Source organism: Ascaphus truei, chromosome 3 (genome assembly GCF_040206685.1).
Source record: "Ascaphus truei isolate aAscTru1 chromosome 3, aAscTru1.hap1, whole genome shotgun sequence".
In the NCBI taxonomy this organism is placed as follows: domain Eukaryota; kingdom Metazoa; phylum Chordata; class Amphibia; order Anura; family Ascaphidae; genus Ascaphus; species Ascaphus truei.
Window position 1 is genome coordinate 416508525 of NC_134485.1, and position 23923 is coordinate 416532447.

The 23923-nt window shown below is 43.8% G+C and overlaps 1 protein-coding gene across 3 annotated transcripts in view; it reads right to left on the minus strand.

Annotated features, from left to right (window-relative positions):
* GDPD5 (glycerophosphodiester phosphodiesterase domain containing 5) overlaps positions 1-23923 on the minus strand; it is a 362801-nt gene that overhangs the window by 241016 nt on the left and 97862 nt on the right. For all 3 annotated transcript variants that reach the window (XR_012800052.1, XM_075592696.1, XM_075592695.1), the window contains exon 2: positions 10213-10386. Coding sequence is in view for 2 of the 3 variants with exons in the window: in XM_075592696.1 (XP_075448811.1) it covers positions 10213-10329 (117 nt within the window). In the remaining variant the exon portion in view is untranslated. The remainder of the gene's footprint in view (positions 1-10212; positions 10387-23923) is intronic.

Below are 23923 nucleotides of genomic sequence, written 5' to 3' on the forward strand. Positions count from 1 at the left end.
TCAAATAACAAAAAGTAACACTGCGACCTTGGCCACTCATTGAATTGGAAGTAGCACTGCTTTATGTGCCCGACAAACTTGCAATCTCAGTGCTTGACGTTACTCAAGACCAGAGAGGTTATGAGCTAGAACAGGTGTGGCCAACACCAGTCCGCAAGGGCCACCACTCGTCTTCGACTGAGCCACTGATTGAGCCAACTGTGCAGGGATATCCTTGACTGGACCCAGATAGACTTTTCCATTCAGAAGCTTCAGAGTATTGCTTAATCACCATACTGCCGTAACCAGGAAGAGAGTCTGGGAAATATGTTGCAGATATTTACAATGTATCGAACGTCAACTTATTGTGCGGGTCTCACTCATTCGAGAGTCCGATTTTTAGCATCAGCAATCTCATAAACTTCAAAGGATTTTCACTGAGAAAATCAGTCCTCTCATTTATGATCCAGAACCCCCAATCCCACTGATTTGGGTCAGTGGAGATTGGCCTCGCTTAATTCTTTGCATGCCGGAGGGTCGTCACCCTCTTCCGGTCGCCTGCCAGAGTGGGTTATGAGCGCCTAGGGAACGCCCCTAGACAGACAAGCTTAAAAACCAGGGCCCCTGGGAGTGCCATACCCAGTGACTTGGTGGCTATGCCGTGGGGCACTCAAGGGGTTAATATATGATCGGATTTTCCGTTACAGCGAGAAATGGCAAAAAGTGGCTACTATTTTCTTTCATGGGAAATAATTAAAACAGCAATACTACTTTCCCCCTGTTTCTTCTTTTTATATGTAAAGGATGTGGCAATGTATAATTCTATATTTTTACCTATGCTGGCAGTCGTTTGGTGCTCCTGTTCTAAATCTGTAAAAATCCTGATTGTGTGCCTAATGAAATGGCCGTCTTCTGGCTTTGTGCTGCAGTCTGAAATGCTGCAGCTGATATGCAACATTATGTTACAAAGTGCAACACATTCTTGTTACAGCTTCCAGAGTAATAGACAGTCTGATGTTTGGAACACAGCAACAGATCTGTTAGCGATACTTTGTTGCCAAAGGGCAGAGCTCAAAAAAGGTGTGCGAGAGGCTGTTTCAAAAGAGGAAATGGATATGACTTTCTAAATCGCTACTGTAGCAACAAAAGGATGATCAGTACATTTTTTAAAAAAAATGATAAAAATTGCATTAGGAGTTTAAAAAAAAGCCACAGAGTATTACCTAATACTACAGAATATTTATTTAAAAAAAAAAATAGGATGTTTATCGTTTTGCTGCTTTAATGACCTAATTAAATAAAAAATGATCACGGAGTATTTTTAAGCTGTTTTGCTTAGTTTTATAACCGTATCTTACGGATATATGCACACATTTGACGAGACCATATTTAGCTCCTTTGTTGCTGAAGAGGTCACACAGTAACACTGCAATTCCCTCTGGTCATAAAGGGAACAGTGGTATTCGGAACACCAAGGCTAGAAAACAGAATGCCGAGTATCTAATGGATTTAGACAAGGGCCTCAAGATTCCAGCCACAACATGAGTGACACAAATGGACAACAACTATGTAGGATTTACAGACAGTCAACAGTCACATTCGTCATTTGCAAGGGCCTTGGGCTGTGCCGCGGGCAACAACACGGAGTCAAATATATTTACAGACTTGCTGATTCCACCTGCTCCACATCCACTCTCCACTAGCACATCGAAAGCAGTTAAACTTCCTGGGTTTATTTCCAGCACACAGGCCTTTAAACGAGCAACCTCCAATTAACAGCACGGGCCCGTTCACTGAACTGGAAAGTGCTTTGCCATGTAACAACTTCTCTGCACTTCACACAGCACAGCAGCACGTCATGGAATATACAGAACATGCTGGTTTTGTTCAGAGCTACTTAGGAGCTTATAAAGTACCCGAGGAATGCCACAGTGAGACAGGAAGGTCACAAGTGACGACTGCAGGGCAGAATATAATATGCTGCGTGTAGATTTAGGCTTTTCATAGAAGCCTTCCATAAAATAGAATTATAGCTTTAATATGTACTATACCTTTTGACGATTCAACAAATCTTGTACGGAAAAATCAATCTAGCTGTGGAATTTAAAGATCAAACCATTTTAAAATAAAATGACAGATTTATATAAAGAAAGGTATATTGTCCTGTAGGAAAGTTGTGGGCTTTGTAGTAACAGAATATATGTACTTTTGCTGGAATATCTTGAGGCTCCGGAGGTATTACACCATGATAAAAGTCTTTGAATCTTCCCCTTAAAAACTCCATACATGAAAGTCACTGGAATATTAAAGGAATGGTATTGAACAAAAATGCTACTGGCGTGGGGTAAACGTCCGACATCTGACTATATAAAAAAGTAACTGGGGAGTTTTTGAAGTGTTGTGGTTATGCTGTGTGCCTGACATACACCACCAGGTCCTCCGTTCCAAATAGGGCACAAACAGCTGTTGCGTTTTTGTCTGAAGCAGGGATGGGCACCACCACTGGTCTAAAGGCTTGGGCCTCTCTTGCCGAGGAATTGACCGTTCTCTGGCGCCCAAAAAGCGATACAGGTTGTATAGACTACATTTCAGTTTTCCTATTGTTGTGCACAATATTTAATTTTAAATTAATTTGTTCAGAACCAGCAGGTACACATCTAGTGAGCTGTTACATAAGGAAAAAAAAACACAACCACAACAACAGACCACATCATGATGTAAAACTTTCTTTTGAGTGAGTAAAGGATCTCAGTAACAGAGAATTCCGGGAAAGGGAGAAAAAAAAACACATTGGGTCATTTCCCTGCACTTGGCTGTAACCAAAATCTACACACAAGCCAAGTTGTAATATATTTAAATTCAGTCCATAATAAAATATATTAACCCTGTGCATTACATTCCGACTCATTCTGGCGTTTAGGAAACTAAGGTGCATTAGCAGTTTGGGATCCATACACAAAAATGAATATGCTGTAATATGAAATAATACCAAGTACATATGCACGGCCAGGGTTTCCGTCAGAGAGAATTGGTATTGGTCCAGGACAAGTGTGTATTCATTTGCGGAGTTATTAAAAGGTGTCACAAAACCGCATTTTTGAGCCGAGAATTGTTTGCGGCGTTAGGAACAAAACTCGATTCGCAGCCGAATCTTCGCCGGCAGATAACAAAATGTAGTGAAAAATGTGGGCGAAAGCTCCCAAATCCGTTTCCTTCGCCCTCCCTTTCTGCAAATGTATATATATGCGATTCGTCTGAATATTTATACATTTGATTTCTGTGAGAATCGTCTACGAATGTATGTCTTTATTTGTATAGCGCCCGCAGTGTACTCAGCACATCACAAGAGACAATACAGGGAATTATAATACAAAACTGCAACCAACACAATCAGGCAACAGGCAAGAAAACTACTTTCCCCCAAAGAGCTTACAATCTAATTGGTATGTTGGGAGACTTGCAGAGACAGCAGGTGAGGGAATAAGTGCAGTAGATGGCAGTGCTTGGCCACAATGGGTGGTAGGAGCGACTTTGGGTGTGGGACAGTAGCTGCGTGTCTAGGCTATTGAAATGCTTCAATTAAGAGGAGAGTTTTAAGGTTTGATTTAAAGGTGGGGAGAGAAGGTGCTTGGAGCATAGAGAGGGTGAGGAGTTCCACAGGTAAGGAACAGTGAGGGGAAGAGGTTTAAGGCGAGAGAGAGCAATAGAGGTGAAAGGGGTGGAAAATACTGTTATGGGTAGAGCGCAGGAGACGAGCAGTGGCAAAACAGATCAAAGCTGATACTGTACAGTACAGTATGTAGGAAGGAGCAGATTAGTGGAGAGCCTTGAAGTAGGAGAACTTTGTAGGCGATCCAAAACTTGATGGGAAGCCAGAAAAGGGATTGAAGCAGGAGATGAGCAGAGACTGTTTTGGAAAAAAGTGAAATGATTCCAGGAGCAACATTAAAATCAGCCTGAATAACAGAATTCCTAAATAGGCATTCAGAATGAGTGCAAGTGTGAAGGAAGGGCGTTTGTAAATTTAGCCATGGTCATGGGTTAGAGGGACGGGTGTGCCGGAGTCAAAGAGGCATATAGATCAATAGAGGAGGAGAGGATAGAGTTGTACTGTAGGAGTCGACAAGATTGTCAGGTTCAGAGGAAGCGAGCGAGAAGAGAGAAAGCCGAGCGAGCGAGAAGAGAGAAAGCCGAGCGAGCGAGAAGAGAGAAAGCCGAGCGAGCGAGAAGAGAGAAAGCCGAGCGAGCGAGAAGAGAGAAAGCCGAGGGAGAGAGAGGGAGGGAGAGGGAGGGAGAGAGAGGTTTTTGTTACAGCAAAGAGATGGAGAGTGAGCGCAGAAGAGGTTGTGTACAGCCAGAGCCACGTTAATCAGAGAGCAGGCATTACAAAGGAAACAGGAGAAGGGTATGGAGGAGGAAGGGAGGAAAGGAATAGGTAAAAAGTTAGATGGGTGAACACCCTTAGCGGAAATGGAGAAGGCAAAGAGGCCTGTTGTGTATATGGCCACATATAGAAAAATGTAAATAGCTCGCGTGCAGAGAGGAGACCACCTGCGGTTGGATTAGGATTCAGTGTCATTATCCTTCAGATGATTCTTGCTCTGACTAGTAATAGTAGCACCAACACCTCCATTCATGGATTTAACATCATCATCATCACCATCACCATCATCTCTTCTTGCACATCTACTTGTCAAATGTTTCTTAGTAGTCGTCCTCCCCACTCTCCAGCCGCCCACCACTTAGCCACCAGTCACTCCCAATTAGAGTATAAATACTATTACAAAAAAAAAATAGTCTGTGTGCGTCCGTGTGTGCGTCCCTGTGTGCGTGCGCGTCACTGTGTGCGTGCACGTATGTCACTGTGTGCGTGCACGTATGTCACTGTGTGCGTGCACGTATGTCACTGTGTGCGTGCACGTATATTGGGCAGGGAGATTGAGTGTGGGGACGGGTGAAAAATACATGGGGGTGTAAAAGAGGGGGGGAGAAGGGTGACTGGGGAGTGTAAGGGCTGTTATATACAGCATGCGGCCGTGCGTGACTATGCGAACGCGCGTGCACGTGCCGCATGCTTTTCGCAAGTATACAGTGTTGAGTATATACAGTGTTGAGTGTGTTTGTGTGTGTGTGTGATGTGTAATTTATTATTTATTAAAAAAAACATTGGTAAAAATAAAAAAATGTATTGGACTTGTGCAGACACACACACACACACACACACACACACACCACACACACGGTAGTGGCGCGAAAAGATGAATTTCCTCATCTTCGCCGCTGTCTGTCGGCTCCCATCTCCCTGCCGTGCGCGGCCCTTGTATATAAAGGCTGACTAATGTCAGCCAACTAAAATTCCGCACGCGCCCGGCACTATAGAACGTGTTTAAGGCTGCGCTTATAGTGCCGTATAAAAATGATATGTAACCCTGTTTCCCCCACCCAATCTCACATAGGGTCCATCTTGGGGAAAGCTGCTCTGGTTACTCAAGGTAATGTGGTGCATTCCTGCTGGTAACAGGGAGTTTTGTGTCTCCCGCCTGGTGTTATGGGGAAGGTCAGGACAGGCTTCTGGGGCCTTGCCGGAATCGTACTCACGGTGACAGCGCCTCCATCTCTTGCAGCCCCCAGATGTGTGTGGAGAAATCTCTGCAGGAGAACTACCTCTTCTTCTTCCTGATAGATTTCAGTCTCAGGCAAGAAGTATGTGGAACAGATGATCTTTATTCAGTTTCTCAATCAAACGGCAGTGCACAGCTTACACAATCAATTCTCATCACTCAGGACTTCACCTTCACCACTTCCGGCCACCAGGAGCAGTCCTTGCTCTTCCCTTACCCCCTGGTAGGGAAAGGGGAATAGTCTTCCTACCCGCAGGGAGGGCCTCAGTAAGCAGAGCCCTGCACTACTGGGTTGGATAGACTACACCTCTATCACGGTAGAGGCACACACTGACTAAATAGAGGAAGTGCAACTCCTTAAGTCAGTTCCAGTAAGAACCAGACCCCTGTCCCTGATTGGACACCAGGCCTGATTGCACTACCTTTTCTGACTCGCTGAGCTGCAAGGTGTTGGGAAAACCCATGATTACTCCTGGCTACCTAGCCTTACTAGGCATTACTGCCAGGAGGAGGGTAGACTTATAGCCTAATACCAGCCAGGGCTACATATATATTGCTTTTCATTCAACTGTTTTAGAACACACACACACACGGTGAGGGAGCAGACAGTGCGAGAAAGGGAGGGAAGAGGGGGAGACGAGAAGTTTGTGTTATGTTAAGAATTGGAAATAAATACATTTTGAAGTAGTAATCATCCCCTCCGAACTGTGCATTCCTGGCCAATAATGCACTGGCAGTAAGAGTTTAAGGGCCCAAGCAAAGCCCCCACCTTTATACACACACACACACAAACACACTGCAGCCACCACCCTCTATACACACACTGCAGGGCCCACCTCTATACACACACACACTGCAGCCAGGGTTGCCACCTTCTATTGAAGGCTAACCCAGAGAGAACATTTTTTTTTTAGATCTTATTATATATGTATTTATTTTGCTATTGGCTGTATCATCCCCTCCAAATTCCGTCAACATGGCTGCACGACGTCACGTAATGCACATTGCCATAACAACGAGACGCTCCGTGACGTCAAGCGGCATCAAGTTGATATGACAACGGGATGCCTTATGGCGCAGAGGCATCACATGATGCCACAGTCATGGCAACATGTCACTGCCTGACTGTCTCGTCATGGCAACGGGGGGCGTCACGTGATGTAATATGTTTTAGAAATAATTTTTTAATGTGTCCTGGTTTTTCATTTTGAAAATCTGGTCACCCTAGGAATAGAAAGTATGTAAGTGCTTACTGGGACTTCATGACTCAACAGGACAGACTTCAGCGACGACTGTTTCCAGAAACAAGATGTGTGACTAAAGCCGCCTTTACAGTGGGTGCGACGGTGAGCAACAGATGTCTTCTCTATGAGGCTGCCCATAGTGCGTGTGACCGCACAAGTGATTAAGAGCGAACGCACAGCAGATTTTTGAAAAGACAAATAAAATGGTCTTTTCGCGAGACGGCCGCGTCACGTGCGCGGTTCAGCCAATGAGGTCGAACCACTCACATGACGTCACGGCCATGCCTCCGACACGCCCCCCTGTCACGCAAACCCTATGAGCACATAATCACTTGAGAGATAGGCGTGCTCGGCTCCATCGCGCACCCACTATAAATGTCGCCTTACACTGCTCGCCCCATACAGACGCCCGACAGGTTTTTCCAATACCCAGGAGAGTGCCTCTGGTAGGAAGTCTTTGGTTTTTTTCCCCAAAGACCAAATCTGGGGCTTCAAAAGACAATCCCAACAGTGAATGAGGCACTGTTTGTCTATATGAAAAAACACAACAGTCATGTCCAGTCCTTTGGTTTTCTTACATAGAAAGGTTTCCTTGCCAGCTCCACGTACAAACCGTGCAAACAATCAGTTTGCACAAACACGAAACATGTCGGCTCCGTTTTGTTGCCTGTCGTTTGATCGTGTGAGTGATTAAATGCAAATCTTGTAGTTACCCTCTCTCCAGTTTATTTTTTGTTCTGGTGCATCGCGCATTTTATATTCTTTTTTTTTTATACACACATACTAGGAGCTCCAAGAGTACAACTCCCACCCCCTCCCCTCCCTACCAGGAGGAGTGTACAAGGGGTGGCAGAAAGCATAAGAGCACCCATAGACAAACTCGGAACCAAGCAGCAAACAAGACCGTCATTTACAACTTCTCGTATAATTTGTCCACAGCAGAAATGTGTGTATTAATTCGCTACATGTAAGAAGGATCCATTACATTGGGAGATGTGAAGGCATTGGGTAAGGGTTACCGCAGGGATGGCCAACTCCAGTCCTCAAGGGTCACCAACAGGTCAGGTTTTACTTTTAAGGATATCCCTGCTCCAGCACAGGTGGCTCAATCAGTGGCCAGTCAACGATAGAGTATAGATCAACCACTGATTGAGCCGACGGTGCAGAAGCAGAGATATCCCTCAAACCTGACCAGTTGGTGACCTTTGGGGATTGGAGTTGTCCACTTCTGCTGTAACTCTTACCCAACGCCTTCACTTGCTGCTCGCAAAACCGCTAACTGAAGCACACACAGGACAAAATAAGTGCAAAGCATGGGGGAAGGAGGCTTTAGGAGCAAAACACGTCACCTTGTGACAAAGGGCATGATTCACTGAACAGCTGGGTTCAAATTTGAAAGGAAGAAATACAGTACTAAAGGGTTGCCGCGATATTTTGTAGAATTACCGCCATATTGTCTGAGTTATTTGTTCAGAAATGGCTAGCGATAGTCATCACATTGGCATAAACGAAAATTGTGTTAACGCGGCGTTAAAATGCACTAGCGATACAAATAAGCGATGCAAATAAGCGATGACTCAAAAATCAGTATTAAATCCGTACTAGCGATGCAGTTGTGGGAGATATACATTTCTACCATAGGGTTATGCAATTGAATCTCATTAATGTCAGAGTCTATCACTGCATTGCAAATGAATGGCCATAGGCAGAGGTTCTCAACTCCAGTCCTCAATACCCACCCAACGGGTCAGGTTTTATGGATATCCCAGCTTCAGCACAGATGACTCAATCAGTGGCTCAGTCCAAGACTGAACCACCTGTGCTGATGCAGGGATATCTTTAAAACCTGACCTGTTGTGGGTCTTGAAGACTGGAGTTGGGCACAGACAAAGTTTGCGCATCCCGTGCCTGCTGTCCCCCCCCCCCTCTCGCATGCCCACCCCTCCTTACCTTTTTCCAGCGTTTTCCGACGTTGCCATAGCAATGCGACATCATGTGACTCCGTGGCATGATTTGATGCCGCGTTGCCATGGCGACGCATCGCCAGAAGCCGTCAGAGACAAGGTAGGGGACCGAGGCCTTGCACGGGCCCCCTGCATTTAATTTAAATGTTGTGGGGAAGCACGCAGCCCCTCTGTAAGCGCCCCCACCCACCAGAAAATGTTGCACCCTCCCCCCCAGTTTGCACATCCCTGCCATAAAGGTACCAAAAAGGAACATACAACACCCTATAAATAAAACAGCATAATATCTATACGTGCAATCTTTACCACCAAAATGTCAAAATGGAGAGCTATTGAGCGTGGCATATGTATACAACAGATGACAGAGAAGCCCAATGCTACATCCAACATGACAGAAATACACAGTAAAATACTTATATATTCTCTTGAAATAGGGTCATTTAGTTTAACCCTTTGGCCAAAGCGTTGTAAGCTTGCGAGCCACGAAAAGGCAGACACCTGTTCGCAAGGCCTAACACTACCAGATAAAATACTACTATACCTCTATTAGGATAAAAATTCTCATTTACCTCTATTAGGAGGGAGAAAGACCAGTGGGTCTATACCCAGCAGTATGAAAGGACCTGCAAACTAGGGAAGTCAGGAGGGGCGGGCTTAAAAACTGGGAAGGAGGAGCCACTCCATTTTGACACATATATATTTTGTGGGGGCTCAGGGGTTCCCAAAAAGAGCTTGCTGGGGTTCTGTGTTTTGTTAACCCATTCTCAGCTGTTTCAGCTGTTAGAGGTTAGTGGCTCCTCCTTCCCAGTTTTTAAGCCCGCCCCTCCCCACTTCCCTAGCTTGCAGGTCCTTTCATACTGCTGGATATAGACCTACTGTGGTCTTTCTCCCTAATAATAGAGGTAAATGAGAATTGTAATCCCAATAGAGGTATATTAGTATTTTATCTGGTAGTGTTAGGACTTGCGAACAGGTGTCTGCCTTGTCGTGGCTCGCAAGCTTACAACGCTTTGGCCAAAGGGTTAAACTAAATGACCCTTTTTCAAGAGCATATATAAGTATTTTACTGTGTATTTCTGTCATGTTGGATGTAGCATTGGGCTTCTCTGTCGTCTGTTGTACTGTAATATTGGACATGTACGTGTCTGGTATTTTCTTCCCTGGACATAGTGACCTTTCACCATCGAGTCCAGTATTTTTGGAGAAGCCACCTGGAAACCCTATCTCCATCTCTGGAGAATTGCCTGGTTAGGACTGAGTTTGCGGAGGTTATAAGTACATAGAGATACTTCGCGTCATTATACAATGCATCCTGTACATTTTGAGAGAGGTGTTTAGCGCCCCCCCACCCCCGAGCAACGTTCAATTCCCCACTTCATGTATTGATGTGACTCTTGAACTAACCTTTGTGGTGTCGTCATGTGACCGCTGGTACCGTTTCCAGCGGCAGCCATAGATTCCGGTCAGGCATGACAAACATAACTGGGGCTCGTAGTATTGTAGTGGTTGGTGCTTTACCATACTCTCTCCAGCACTTCAGCATGCGGGTATCAAAACTCCATCAGGTCCTTGTGAGCCCTTTAAATAGAAGCATAGCGCATTAGAAGCTTTGCCGGCAGAGAAGCCTGCAGCACAAACACTTTGCATCTTCACCCTTTTGCGGCCAGACTGATAGTTTGACAAGTACAATTTGCCTTCAACCCTGCCACTACCAGACTCATAAATAGTAGTACAAAGCATATTGTATGTCTTTATTTATATAGCACAAAGTGTACACAGCGCTTCACAAAGGATACAGTACAGGGAATTTAAAAATACAATAAGTGCCGCAAAATCAGACAATGGGAAAGGAAATCCCTGCCCCGAAGAGCTTACAATCTAAGAGGTTTGAGGGGAAACTTACAGAGACAGCAGGTGAGGGAATAAGTGCTGTAGATGGGTGTGATTGGCCACAATGGGTGGTATAAGTGACTGTGGGACAATAGCCATGAGTGCAGGCTATTGGGATGCTTTATTTGTGGGGCGAGTTTTCAGGTTAGTCAGTGTTAAGTGAAAAGGTTAACACCATTTACAGGGGAAGAGATGGCAGGGAGGCGTGGGTGAGATCACGTGTGTATGTCTGGCTTCAGGCTTAGGGGAGATCCCCAGCAGCAGGAAGGAGTAGATAGAGGGTGTGAATAGAGGACTTGTGTGGGTGTTTTTTTATTGAGGGTTGTTGGGAGAGAGGTGTATAAATAATGGTGCAGTGGGGAGTGGGTAAGTTGGAGAGAACAGGGACATTCACCAAGGAGTGAGGAAACAGTAAACAGAATTTGCAATAATGAGGGCATAGTGAGATACAGGAGGAGAGACTTCCCAGTTATTGGAGGATAGGAAGAGTACAAATAATCACAAAGCATATATCTTGCAACTGAACCTCTTTGCTGCCAGAGCAGCTCACAGTTAAGCACATTCTGATGTGTAAACGCGTTAGTCGCCAGGTGTGTGAAATGTATTGCAAATTGGGTTGCCAGGTGGCTTCTCAAAAAATACACGATAGTGAAAGGTATGACACACATGCGCCTCTCCCTCTCCGCTCCATTCTGTTTCCTCCCCTCCTGGACCCTTCCCCCAGGCTCCTGATGCCTCCTGCTAATTGGTTGCATTACCAAGCAGACAATCAGGATGAAGGAAGCTGCCCAGCCCCCCTAGCAGGGTGTGCTCGATTCCAAGCGCCCCCCAAGCCACCCCCCCCCCCAAGCCAGTCAGGTCACTATGTTCAGAGAGGTAATACTGGACACATACATGTCCAGTATTACCTGTAATTATTTACTGGACAGAGTGTCCACACACAGTACAGTCCAGTCAATACTGAACACCTGGCAACCCGAATTTCAAAGCAATACAGGGGCTACAGATAGTGTAAAAATGTACAGGGCAGCCAACCAGGTAATTCCAAGCAGGTACACCCGATTCAAATAGGTGTTTTTAGTCAACCATAAAATACACACACAATTATTGGTCTTACCACCCATAAGACATACAGTAATTAGAATACATGACAAGCAAGTTCATCAACTCTGCATACAGTAGATAGGAGTTCAATGGAATGAAAACTGAAAAGCTCAACCGCTTGGATAAAAGCAAAATGAGAACGCTCAGGGAGTTTTTTGTTCTTTTCTAATAGAGCGAACTAATTTGTGGCTATTAAAAATGGAGGATAAACACATACAGTACTGTAGATTACTGAGAAGCTTCAGACTCAAAGAAGCATCGAAAGATTTATGCAGAGAAATACCCAAAGAAACCACAACAGGAGCAACGGGATGAGGTTGTTTTTGATAATCACTAGGGAGGGGGAAAAAAAAGTAAGCTGTCCTATAGCCAAATAGGGGTTAAATTGGACACGTGAGGGTTAATATACAGGGAGAGAAAGGGAGAATGTGCTTCTCTATAGCTGCCTTCCAAAATATACTGTAGCCCCCCCCCCACCCCCCAAGGCAGTATATAAAATAAACTTAATGAACATATATACAATTTGGGGTAGTGTGCCAGAAACTGGAATCACGGAACAAAATTAAAAGCAATTAAAAATGAAAAAAGCTGGGTGTGAGTTTCAAAGTGGCTTTCAAAACCTGACATTTATATTATAATCAGGACAGGCTTTTTCTGACATTTTTTTTTTTGGCAGCTCTGCCCCGAAACGCATGCGCAGTGTACTCGGTTGGGCGATTTTGGCGCGAAACGGGGGTATTAAAGGTACTGCACCGACACACTTTATTCGAGCAAATACCCAGTATGTACCTGGCAGATACCTGGAATGCGCCGCTCCTCACCTCTGACAAGCCCCGTTGCGTTTGCCTTCCCAGCCTGGGTTCATGCCTGGCTGACGGGCGGCTGATCTGTTAAATGATAATGATTAGGATTTAATAGGCTGCAATGCTTCGCGTGTCTACCAGATGGCATAAATTCATGAATTGTAATGCAGTATATATATATATATATATATATATATATACTGTGCAGTATTGCAGCCAGCGGGAATAAAATGCTTCAATCCCTGCCTGGAAAATAACCCAATGCACTCGGGCAGAAAACAGTCACAAACCTCAATACACCCGGGTATACCCGAATTCGTGGGACTAGCCGAGCTCGAATAAAGTGTGTCGCCAGTGTAAGGAGGTATAGTGATGTGGTACACCTTGATAAAGTCCCGTGGGACGAAACATGTCGGTGTGTGGGCTGTGTTTCTGTCCCTGTGCATTTATCCAATAAATCACCCTCAGTTTTAGCACGGAGTTGTGCCCTTCATTCATTTTTTCTACAGGATTCTCCCTGCAGACTTCTACCTCAGCTGTGCTCCTTGCTTCTCTACACTCTGGTATCACTACTGTCAGACTGACGGAACACACACTTCTTGTGCCTCTAAATAGGAAGTGCACTGCTCTTTTATGATATCAGCAGGCACCGCCCCTATGTCTCTTGCTTTGACACAGGGTCAGGTGACTTACCTCCACCACTCAGGGCAAGTGCTTGAAGTGGGGGAAACCCATGATAACTCCCGGCAACCTGCCCTTACCAGGGATTATACCAGGAGGAGGATAGAACTATAGCCCCATTTCTTACCAGGGCTACATATGTATCACTTTGTATGGTGTTTCTATTCGAGCGCATCCAGAACGAACAAGGTAGATAACCGTAATCTGTTGCTATTGAACACTATCTCTTAAGTGCACTGTCCCCTACATCAGCATTGATCATAGTATATCAATGTTGATGTGCTCGAGGACATGCCTAAATATTGACAGCAGTGAGAAATAGAGGTCCCTTGTATGGAGAGATCCTGCGATGCTAAATAGCTGCACGCAGGATCGTAATAGAATAGTAATAGTAATACAAATGCTGGGACTCCGCAACTTGGCGTAGGTCTCAATCAGTGTTGCGGTCACAATTATAGCGCCCGGCGTGTGTGGGGGAGACTCTCTGCTCTGTAGTATCCAAACATTATTTGAACACTGCACATTGCCGGTGTCTTACCTCTCCTTATATTCTGAGCTATACCTGCATTTACCATTAGTTATGGTTTTAGCAGGCTAGCCCTGGTATTTCAGTTCATATCCACCTAGTTATATTTTACTACATATTTCACGAACAGATACCACTGGCCGTTGAGACAGTTTCTACTATACAGCAGTGTCAATTACTGGCCCCTTTACTCTATTCCTCAATAGGCTGTTATATACAGCATGAGCTTGTGACTATTTGTCATGAATCTCCCATATGTATAATCTACAGAGCTGTTGCAGCTATGTCACTCTGATTACAGTCACAGTCAATGCTGTTTGATTTTTTACCCCTATATTTTATATTCGTTGATGACCATAAAGAATAATTTTAAATACAACAACATACCCTCCTTGTGATTGAGTGCTCGTTTACTAGGTTTCCTTTTTCTTCTAGTTTATGCCTGAAGTAGGGATATCCTGAAAACCTGGCCTGTTTGCGGCCCTTGAGTACTGGAGTTGGACAGGCCTGACCTAAACGTTCACCAACCAGGGGGTTGGGCCAAGTGTGGCGCTAGTATATGATTGACATGCAGTCCGTTCCTGTGGGCTCCAGGTTAAAAGGTAAACGAAGACGGTTAAATCTTCTCTTTAAAGCAGCAGTCCAAGCTGCTGCTTTTTTTCCCCCCCTTTTAATCCCCCCCCCTTTAATATGTGCAAAAATACAATCGACAATGATAAGTAATTAGCCAAGTTGCCGATCGATTGAAGATTTGGCTCGGGAGTTCACTAAATGGCTGTCAGTGCAGCAGAAGAGGACCAAAGATGCAAAGTTCTATGGGGAAGATCATGTGACCAGGCAGTCACTGGATACAATTGGTGCACTGCTAGAGTGAGGGCAGGGCTCATAAAGAGGTGTGCCAGAGCCGGTTTCAGAAGAGGAAAGGGGTGACACTTTGTAAATCGTTGCTATAGAAACCAAAAATGCTTGTTACATTATAATACATTAAAAATGTCAGTCACAGTTTTTTTTTTTAAATGCTTCAAGTATTTTCTCATAGTACAGAACTAAGTTATTTAAAAAAAAAAAAAAAAAAAAAAAACAACATGTATGATAGTGCCTGGTCTGCAGCTTTAAAGATCACTCTAATATTGCATTAAGGAAGTCCATTGCATTTGCAAAGTTCATGTAGTCTAAGTTAGGGTTGGGCGATTACAGAAAAACTGCCATATCATCAATACATTTATCGCAATAACGATATATCGCGATAAATATTTATTTAAAAAAAGACCGAAAATGTTCAAGTAATTCTAAATAAAGTGTTAAAAAGAAATACATTTTCTGTAGATTTACAATAACAAAGGGCCCTTCATTTCTCATCCTTAGATATGCCCTCCACTTAAAAACACATAAAATGTTAAAAATACATCAAATATTTTATTTATTTATAAAATATTTTACCAGGAAGTAATACATTGAGAGTTACCTCTCGTTTTCAAGTATGTCCTGGGCACAGAGTAAAACAAATAATGCATGGTTACAAGTACAGTTACGTAAATGAACAAGGTATACATTATATACAAGACATTGCATGCACAGTTAAAGAAAATATATATTATGATCGTATGAAACAGTTACAGACCAGGTTAAAATGTGAGACAGCCTTAGATTTGAAAGAACTTAAACTGGTGGTGGATGTGAGAGTATCTGGTAGGTTGTTCCAGTTTTGGGGTGCACGGAAGGAGAAGGAGGAACGTCCGGATACTTTGTTGAGCCTTGGGACCATGAATAGTCTATATGTATGCAGTAAATAAGTAAATATGTATGCAGGTAAAGCATGGAGTAGTTACGGAGAAAGGTGAGGAATTTGGGTAGTTGCGGCAGTTGAGCATCTCAGGGGAATAAGTGTCCTGGGGGGTTAAGAGGAGTCTCGGGAGAGAGAGGGAGTGAAGGGGTTAAGAGGAGTTGTGACCTATGAATGCTCTCATGCTGCCTCACACCAGAGCTGCCAGACGCTCCTCACCTCCCTCCCTCCCTGCAGTGAGAAGCCTGGTCAGAAGAGAGGAGGGAGTGAGAGAAGTCACAGCCTGCAGTTCCATTCGCAGAGCACGGCCAGTCTTGATCTCCTCTTCTCACCCACACACCTCCACCATGGTAATACCGCAACAACTCGTTTCCCACATTGGCATACCACGAGATATCGCGTTCTTACTATGATACCGGTATATCGCACAACCCTAGTCTAAGGGCATTTCAGTGTTTGAGGTATCTTACACCTAATTCAAAATCTAGGGTCCATCAGCACTACTACTACACATATATATATAAAAAGGAAAAAAGTGGTGCGCGCAGGTATGAGGGTCTCCCTAAACCCTCGCCAGATACAAAAATTTAAAAAAAGGTACCCGCAGCACTCATACCAAATGTCAAACAGAAAGCAGTTTAATGAAAAGAGAGGAATAAATCTAATTAAGTAAAACATGCTAATCAGGGTATTGTCAGAAGGAAATCACCCAAACAAGTACTCCCCCAGAGAGGGGTACACCCAGGAGGACTGGGAAAGGGGGCAAAGGAGACAAGCAACACACAAATCTACATACTATAAAACAAGCAACACACAAATCTACATACTATAAAACAAGCGACACACAAATCTACATACTATAAAACAAGCGACACACAAATCTACATACTATAAAACAAGCAACACACAAATCTACATACTATAAAACAAGCAACACACAAATCTACATACTATAAAACAAGCGACACACAAATCTACATACTATAAAACAAGCGACACACAAATCTACATACTATAAAACAAGCAACACACAAATCTGCATACTATAAACCAAGCAACACACAAATCCTCATACTATAAAACAAGCAACACACAAATCTACATACTATAAAACAAGCGACACACAAATCTACATACTATAAAACAAGCGACACACAAATCTACATACTATAAAACAAGCGACACACAAATCTACATACTATAAAACAAGCGACACACAAATCTACATACTATAAAACAAGCGACACACAAATCTACATACTATAAAACAAGCGACACACAAATCTACATACTATAAAACAAGCGACACACAAATCCTCATACTATAAAACAAGCAACACACAAATCTACATACTATAAACCAAGCGACACACAAATCCTCATACTATAAAACAAGCGACACACAAATCTACATACTATAAAACAAGCGACACACAAATCTACATACTATAAAACAAGCGACACCCAAATCTACATACTATAAAACAAGCGACACCCAAATCTACATACTATAAAACAAGCGACACCCAAATCTACATACTATAAAACAAGCGACACCCAAATCTACATATTATAAAACAAGCGACACCCAAATCTACATATTATAAAACAAGCGACACACAAATCTACATACTATAAAACAAGCGACACACAAATCTACATACTATAAAACAAGCAACACACAAATCTACATACTATAAAACAAGCAACACACAAATCTACATACTATAAAACAAGCAACACACAAATCTAGATACTATAAAACAAGCAACACACAAATCTAGATACTATAAACCAAGCAACACACAAATCTACATATTATAAAACAAGCAACACACAAATCTACATACTATAAAACAAGCAACACACAAATCTAGATACTATAAAACAAGCAACACACAAATCTAGATACTATAAAACAAGCAACACACAAATCTACATACTATAAAACAAGCAACACACAAATCTAGATACTATAAACCAAGCAACACACAAATCTACATATTATAAAACAAGCAACACACAAATCTACATACTATAAAACAAGCAACACACAAATCTAGATACTATAAAACAAGCAACACACAAATCTAGATACTATAAAACAAGCAACACACAAATCTACATACTATAAAACATGTAAACACAAAAAGGTGCTACAACAGTGACAAAAAGCAAAATCACATAAAAAAATAAATAGGAAAACAGTGTCCAAAGTCAAGGGGGTGGCTATGTCTCGGGCACTGAGCCCGTTCCCACATAAAAAGTGGTACATCCCTTCAAGAGGCAAAAAAAGTCCCGTAGCTACAATGCAACATTGATACTTAATCTGCAAGGAGGTGATGCAGGAAGGATCCAAAGAGCATGTCATCAGCTGCTATCTGCTCTGCATGGCATCATCATACTATCCAGCATGTAGGAGTGTGACCTTATAATTCACTTTCAATGCCTCTCTCCTCTTTTCCTATCTGGCACTATACTGTACTCTAGTCTATTAGCGCAGTAAAGAGAGTAAAGCTAGTTTTGGTGCCCGAGGCACCAGGAGGTAAAGTCACTAGCCACGGTCCTGCGGAGATGGTACTAGGATTAAACCAAAAAGTTTACTTGTGTCAAAGAACTCTCTCCTGCTTCCTGTCAGCGAATCAACGTAAAACCTTTGATGCTTCTGAGGCAGTATTTTCATCAATGTTCCCCATTATTAATGCATACGGTATAATATACATTATACATATACACTGACCATTGTTACTGTTCTATTTATACTGATGGGATTAACGACACACTGACTGAAGTAGTCTGCGATGCGGAATGGTTTCAGAAAAACAAGACTTCCCAGAATCCTTGGCTGCAGTTAAAGCATTGCATGCCAAGAGATAATGGGGGAAAACAGGGTTGCAGACCTGAGAATGTGCTCACAAGTGATATCTTTAATTGCTCTGCACGTCGAAAGGTGTGGTACTTTTTTTTAACGTACCATAACATATTTAATGTGTGGGGAAACCTATCCCAATAGAACGTTTCATAGCCAATGGTTGAAACAGCTGTCTGTGAGAAGATTTAATGGCTATGTACTTTAACCCAGGCTGTGCTGAGAAGCTATGCAATACAACAGGCATAAGCTTATAGGTGTCTGTGTTAAAATGGATTAGCAGCAAAAGGTGACACACTGTGTGCTCATTTGCATGTAATTCTCTAGAATCCCTGGCTGCAGTGGAAGCACTGTATGCCAAGAGACAATGGGGAAAAGCAGGGTTGCAGACCTGTCTGAGACATGAGCACATGGTATTTTTATTTGCGGAGAAAAAAATACCAGAGCAGCCGAACCATCATCACATACTGTTACGGGAGACCAGTACTTTCACACCGAAACCACTGCGATCACTAGCACCAGACAGGACAGAGTTATTGAATAAAATGGGGTTTATTCTGGCACGCCAGCAGACAAACAAAGATGTACAAAACACGATACAATACCAACTGGGGGCCTAGGGAGTAGACTCTAGCCTCGCTCGGTGCAGGGGCCTGCTTCAAGAAAGCTTTCCTGTCCGCTTCTTGTTCAGGATCTCAGAGGGCTGATCACACAGCAGCCTCTCAGATATCTCTCCAGCTGGTCACTGTAAAAGATAAAACTCCTGCACAGAATGTCTCTCAGTCTCTGTGTCACTCAGATAGTCCTGAGGGTAGATCTCCACACTCCTTCCCAGAGTTTCTCAGTCTGTTATGCTCTCTTGCTCTCAGATACTCCCTGAAGGTAGAACTCCACCTCTGATCAGCAGCACCCCTTAGCCCTCTGTGGCTATCCTTTACATGAGGGGCTGCTGGACAATCAGAGCACAGATTAAGTTAGTGCCACAAAAGCCAGAGCAGGGGGCGTGCTAAGGCACTCAAGACCTCCCACTGGGTTGGAGCCTCAGGGTCTGTGCAATACAGTGCTCTTACTCCCAGATCTGATCAGCAGTCTTACACCTCCCCCCAGGAGTCCCCGACACCTAGCTGTCCCTAATCCGATCATTTCTATAGAAAGCTTCAACTAAGTGGATTGCATTCTCCATAGAATTTACAGTAACAATGCAATATCTCAGGGCTGACACCCAAAGCACATTTACAGGAGAACGTTGATTTACGAAACTGTTGGATTGCATTTACAGGGAATAAAGAATATAGACTTTGAAATACATTCTTACAGACGGTGCATTATACATTTACACATTCCTTGTTCTACCCCAGATATTAAATACATTTGGCCAAAATAAGCCTTACAAAGGTGACCAAGTTACATAGATTTAGGGGTAGCTAGCTGGGCTTCATCCCAGTTTTGTGATGCCAGCTAGCCCTACCGTCACACATACACCCCTATGGATTTCTTCATATCACATACTGTATCTTTATTGATATCAGAAACCTAGTGAACACAATGTTATGAGGGTCTACGCCTCCCTTTATCAAGGAAAACCCATTCTATTTTAACCTTGCTGAAGCAGAAAACAGTCTTCATAGAAAGCAATGTGAAATGTAGTTCATATACAGTATACACCCACCACAGCCCAGACACAAAAATAGAACAAAAAAAAAAAAGTTTCTGGGAAGAACGTCCCTTTGTGCAGATGTATAGTTCACATCCCTGAAACAATAATTAGTGCTGCTTTCTCGGGGACCACCAAAGGAACAATACAGCTGTGTTGTGGTTGCATCACTGCATGTGTGCAGGATACTTCCTGCATGTACTTCTGCAGAGTACTGTAGCACAGGGGAGCTCAACTCCAGTCCTCAAGCCCCGCAACAGGTCAGGTTTTCAGGATAGCCCAGCTTCAGCACAGGTGGCTCAATCATGGACTCAGTCGAAGACTGAGCTTCTGAGCCACCTGTGCTGAAGCAGGGACTAACTGAGCCACCTGTACTGAAGCTGGGATGTCCTGGACCCTGACCAGTTGGGGGCTTGAGGACCTCCGTGCTGTAGCATGTGGATGAAATTTGCGCCCAGTCACATACTGTAGCTATACAGCCCATACAAGTTGAATATAAGGATTTTTCTTAGCCCCCCCACTTTTAGAACTATGGCTAAGATTGTAGGGCCTGACACTTGCACTCATATACAGCTAATGAATTGAGGGTGTTCTATTAGCAATGTACAGGCATACCCCGGTTTAAGGACACTCAATTTACGTACACTCGCGAGTAAGGACATATTTTCAATCGCACATACCCTTGTTCCATACTCTCGCTTCGCGAGTACTGACACTTATTCTGCCCTACAGACCGCCGTAGTAGTTACGCGCTGATTCCCCTCGTCCAATAGGCAAACGGCAGCTCACGCATGCGCCTGTCAGCACATCCTGAACAGTAATACCAGCTCCCTACCTGTACCTAAGCATCGATAAGTGGGAAAAAGTACTTTAAGTAGATTTTCGCTTTACATACCCATGCTCTGGACCCATTGCGTACGTTAACGTGGGGTATGCCTGTACTGAACTCTATTTCATGTTGTACCAAGTGCTCCCGAAAAAAATCAGGGTCTCTGAAAACAAACTTATTAAAAGCTAGATCTGGGGGAAAAACAAATATCCCCTTGCATCCCGAATTGGCAGTAACTGCCATTGACCTGAATAGAAATTAGCATTGTTGCGGTTTTGAATCTCGGCCAAAGACCTTTGCAGAATGAATCATTGTTGTTTATCGATATCAACACTCATTTCATTGACAAGAATATATAACAGAGCAGCTATGACACAGACATTGGGAAGCGCTGTAATTTTGCTCCCAGGTGCTGCCCTTTAAGTCATAATATGCATTATACAGACCTGACCCTAACCGAGAACTGTACAAGGGATTTCATAGACACAAATATATTCCCAAGAGATCTTAGCCAGATTGCTGCGGTCCAGAGGCACAGAGCAATAAAGGGATAACGTGGGATAAGAAGCCAGCTCTCCCATATTAATCCTTCAGGTGGCACAGTATGTAGTCACTATGTCATGGGGATTGGCTCTCCGGGGGCCTTGTGTAGAATAGATCACATCCCGCGTTCCCATGGAGTGCAGGACGTGATCTAAGCAACAACGAAACGGAGAAGGACACCTTTTCCTGTTTCCTTCAAAATGGCCACCATGGTCACATGACCACATTGTGCAGGAGAGGCTGTGGCACTCTAGCACCACGAATAGGGTTGCCACCACTCCGGGTTTGACCATGTATCTCCGGGCTACGGATTTTCCTTGTAAACCTCCGGGTGGCGGCTTTCGGCGGCAACATCTCCCAGTGTCCTTCGGCATCCTCCATGACAACGGGAATGTCACACAGCGCCGCCATAACAGCACGTGATGCCTCCGCGCCATAAGGCATCCCGTTGTCATGGCAACTTGACGCAGCGCGATGTCACGTAGCATCCCATTGTCATGGCAACACGGCGCCAGTTGACGCCGCGCAGCCAAGTTGCAGGGGGAGATGCCGGAAGGATGCCAGGAGACGCCGTTGCCAAAGGTAAGCGCTAAATGTAAAAATGTTATCTCTGGGTTAGCCTGAAGTAGGTAGCAACCGTGACCACGACCTCCCCAGCCCTCAAAGTGTTAAAGGCAGTATCCTGACCACAAAGCTGCTCCCGCCCCCTCGTTTCAAAACACGGCTGTTTAAACCCATTATTATTGTTATGGAGGTATTGGTCATCTGAAGCACAGGTCGTCACTGAGAATTAGAATGCATTAGTAAGGTTAAGAATGGATTTACCTTTTAACCCACCTGCTTCATCCCTACTCCCAAAGCTGCAATAATCACCACACACACACACACACACACACACACACACACGTCACCGGGGCCCATATACCCATAAACACGATGGCTTGAAAAACTGCAGAAAGAAAAATATAATGCTTATAAGCTTAAACTGCATTATATGGTCTTTTCTTTTAATCCTTCTGTACTTATGCAATCATACAAGTACTTGTAATACAATTGTTTAAAAATAAAAATGTCCGCATAGTAACCGAGGTTAAAAATAGATATTCGGCCCATCGAGTGCTCATTGTTGAAACCGCAGTCCCTGCGGTTTGCCACGTATGCACCACCAAGACCCATGTAACCAGGGTGCTATTTCCCTTCGGAGACCCTATGTGAGATTGGGTGGGGGAATCACCGTTACATGTACATACAGCAATATAAAATAAAGTGCATTAGTGATTGTATGTGTATGTGTAACACCCCTATCTGGTGTAATTTAGAGTCTCTAATAGTCTCCATTCACTCTCCCTGACAGGGGTTAGACCTGCTCAAAGTGTTAGCTCAGTGGGTTTCACCTTTATTTTCTCAGTGTCTCTTTTCCTTCATGGGTTCAGGCCAGGGCAGTTAGGAGGAATGGTAATGAAGTAGGGTGCAAGGACTGGGCAGTAACTGGGCAGAATCAAATGTAGCAAGGCCCTCATCCTGTCATGTGGTCGCAGCAGCTCACAGGCCCAGATGTGTGCCTGCAAGTTGCTACATTGTTGAAACACAAGGGATCCGATCTCACCAGGTTGTATTCACCCTACCACTGCCTGCTATTACCAGGATGTACAGGTGTGCCGACGAGTATTCTAAAACTTGTCTTGGAAAATCTGAGGCTATCACCAACAAGATCCAGGTACTGTACATGCAGGGTACATACTGCAAACATTTCAGTGACATTTCTGCAGAGACTAATGGTCCATCGGATTAAGACAGCAGGGGTCCCTAGCAGTCCCATTCAGTTTGAATGGGACTGCCAGGGACCCCCAGTGTTAATCCAATGGGCCATTAGTCCGCCTGCAGAAATGTTGCAGCATGTACCCAGCATGTACCTGGGTCTTGTTGGTGATTGCCCCAGATTTGTTTTAGAATACTCGTCGGCACTACAGTATACAGTATGCTAGGCTAGGGAAATAAAGCATGCCCTGGGTCTTTATTGTTGTAACGTGCAATTTTTAATTGTAGAAAAGATGAGCCATGTGTTGTATACACAGGTATAGACAAGAGGAAACTCTCCTGTTGATCCATTATAAAGACAGTATGAAAACTTCTAATAAATGTAAACTTCTAATAAATGTACACATTTAAGACACAAACAGCTGCTAGGTCTTTACCCCACACCCGACCTGCACATTTCCAAACATGGATCAGTATTTTCCCTAATGTTTTAATAAGCGATGTCTACTTTCCGTGTCTATAATTATCCGAATGCAAGACCTACAAATAAACTACACTCTGGGGACACACCCAAAAGCAACACATTTTAAGCGTATTCTTGGTTAAACCGGAGCTAGGTACATACTGTATCTGGACATTAGAATACCTATAGCCAGTCATGGCGGGGAAATCAGG